This window comes from Penaeus vannamei, chromosome 26 (assembly GCF_042767895.1).
Source record: "Penaeus vannamei isolate JL-2024 chromosome 26, ASM4276789v1, whole genome shotgun sequence".
Taxonomy (NCBI): Eukaryota; Metazoa; Arthropoda; class Malacostraca; order Decapoda; family Penaeidae; genus Penaeus; species Penaeus vannamei.
Genome location: NC_091574.1, coordinates 28,918,410 through 28,920,909, shown reverse-complemented (window position 1 = coordinate 28,920,909; position 2,500 = coordinate 28,918,410). Strand labels below are relative to the sequence as shown.

The 2,500-nt window shown below is 54.3% G+C and overlaps 1 protein-coding gene across 9 annotated transcripts in view; it reads left to right on the top strand.

Moving 5' to 3' along the window:
* Positions 1-2,500, top strand: part of LOC113828907 (uncharacterized) — a 41,630-nt gene that overhangs the window by 24,276 nt on the left and 14,854 nt on the right. For all 9 annotated transcript variants that reach the window (XM_070140298.1, XM_070140294.1, XM_070140299.1 and 6 more), the window contains exons 8-9: positions 1,363-1,545; positions 2,207-2,376. In XM_070140298.1, coding sequence (XP_069996399.1) covers positions 1,363-1,545; positions 2,207-2,376 — 353 coding nt within the window. The remainder of the gene's footprint in view (positions 1-1,362; positions 1,546-2,206; positions 2,377-2,500) is intronic.

The following is a 2,500-nucleotide window of genomic DNA, read 5'->3' as shown; positions in this document are numbered from 1 at the left end:
TGTTGTTTATATTCAGTTATCATTATTAATAATTATCTAATTGTGACACGGATTAATGGTGCTTTTTATGGGATCATCTAAGGTGTCCTTTTTTACCTCTTTTTACATATGACTGAATAATCGGCGTTTTTTATCATTAAGAGATGGCACTTTCTAAAACGTTTTGAGCCCGTCCTCACTCCCTCCCTCCCTCCCTTCCTTCCTCACTCCATCCCTTCCTTCCTCACTCCCTCCCTTCCTTCCTCACTCCCTCACTCCCTTCCTCACTCCTTCCCTCCCTTTCTCACTCCCTCCCTTCCTTCCTCACTCCCTCCATTCCTTCCTCACTCGCTCCCTCCCTTCCTCACTCCTTCCCTCCCTTTCTCACTCCCTCCCTTCCTTCCTCACTCCCTCCAGTCCTTCCTCACTCGCTCCCTCCCTTCCTCACTCCCTCCCTCGCTTTCTCACTCCCTCCCTTCCTTCCTCACTCCCTCCATTCTTTCCTCACTTCCTCCCTCCCTTCCTCACTTCCTCCATTCCTTCCTCACTCCCTTCATTCCTTCCTCACTCCCTCACTCCTTTCCTCCTACCCTTCCTCCCATCCCTCCTACCCTCCCTCCCATCCCCCTCCCTTCCTCCCATCCCCCTCCCTTCCTCCCATCCCCATCCCTCCTCCCAACCACCACACCCACTCCCTCCCTCCCACTCCCCCTCCCTCCCTCCCATCCCCCCTCCCTTCCTCCCATCCCCTCCTCACTCCTCCCCATCCCCTCCATCCCTCCTCTGCCAACCCCCACTCCCTTCCTCCTCATCCCTCCAACCCCTCCCTTCCATCCCCCATCCCCCCTCCCTCACTCTGCCAACCCACGCACCCACACCCCTCCCTCCCTCACTCGCTCTGCCAACCCCTCCCTCACTCACTCTGCCAACCCCTCCCTCACTCACTCTGCCAACCCCTCCCTCACTCGCTCTGCCAACTCCTCCCTCACTCACTCTGCCAACCCCTCCCTCACTCACTCTGCCAACCCCTCCCTCACTCACTCTGCCAACCCCTCCCTCACTCGCTCTGCCAACCCCTCCCTCACTCGCTCTGCCAACCCCTCCCTCACTCACTCTGCCAACCCCTCCCTCACTCGCTCTGCCAACCCCTCCCTCACTCACTCTGCCAACCCCTCCCTCACTCACTCTGCCAACCCCTCCCTCACTCACTCTGCCAACCCCTCCCTCACTCACTCTGCCAACCCCTCCCTCACTCGCTCTGCCAACCCCTCCCTCACTCACTCTGCCAACCCCTCCCTCACTCACTTTGCCAACCCCTCCCTCACTCGCTCTGCCAACCCCTCCCTCACTCACTCTGCCAACCCCTCCCTTCTTCTCCTCCAGGTGACATCGGCCAATCGGCGCTGGTGGCAGTGACCACAACCACCACGAGCAACACGCGCTACCTCGGACCTCAGGGACAGTTCGGAAACTCGACAGCGTCTCCGAAACTCTTCACGCTGGAGACCAACAACGACGGCATCATTTCGTATCTCAGCAGATCCGAAGTCTTTGCTGGCATCGATGGTATAAAGTTTTTTGGTGTTCATTTTTTTTTTTTTTTTGGGGGGGTAGGGGGGGGGGTGAGGGGTGAGGGGTGGGGAGGGATCTGGTGGGACGAGATGGTGGTTACTTGGGGTGTGTTGATTGTGTTGGGGGGGGAAGGGTGATTCGAGTTGGGTTGGTTTTTATTTAGGGAGAAAAGAGCAAAGGCGATTCGTTTTGGTCAGTTGTTAGAAACCATTGTCATATTTTTTATTGTTTTTTTTTTTTTTTTTTTTTTAAGGAAAAGTTTGCATAAACACGGTCACATGATTATTAATATCCTCTAAGAATTCCCTTTATTCTTATCTTAATCTCAGTGACCAGTTACCTTCTATAATTTCTGTTCTGTCCATCCTGACTTTTCTTCTTCTTCTTCTTTTTCTCCTTCTTCTCAGAGGAAATGGAATCAGACGCCACCTTGACTTTTCTTCCTCTGCTTCTTCTCCTTCTTCTTCATTGCCGTAATCCTTGACAGGGTCAGCCACTCGAATACGCCGCCTCCAACATGCTCTATCCATTGCAACCTCCTCTTTGCAACCACCCATCATATAAGGCTAAACTAGGATTTCACGGTTGCATGCTCTTGCCACCCCACAACCCTTGCTCTTGATCCGCCTCCACGTCCCCCGCTTCCCCCTTCCAGCTCTCCTGATCCAGAAGGTGCTGCAGTCGTCCACCTCGAGCACGCTGAAGCTGTCCCAAGTACTCAGGATGTACTACAGCGAGCGAGGCCTCCCCGACCGCTCCGACTTCCGTGCTTGCAACCGCATGGAAGCCTTCAAGCAGATCGATAGGACCAAGATCGAGGAGCAGGTGAGTCGATGCATTCGGTCTCGACTGAGGATGGCTTATGGTGGCGCAGGAGGGCGGTCAACACGCATTCGTATCTGTATACGAATGTGTGTTTGTGTGCGACAGAGAGAGAGAGAGAGAGGAA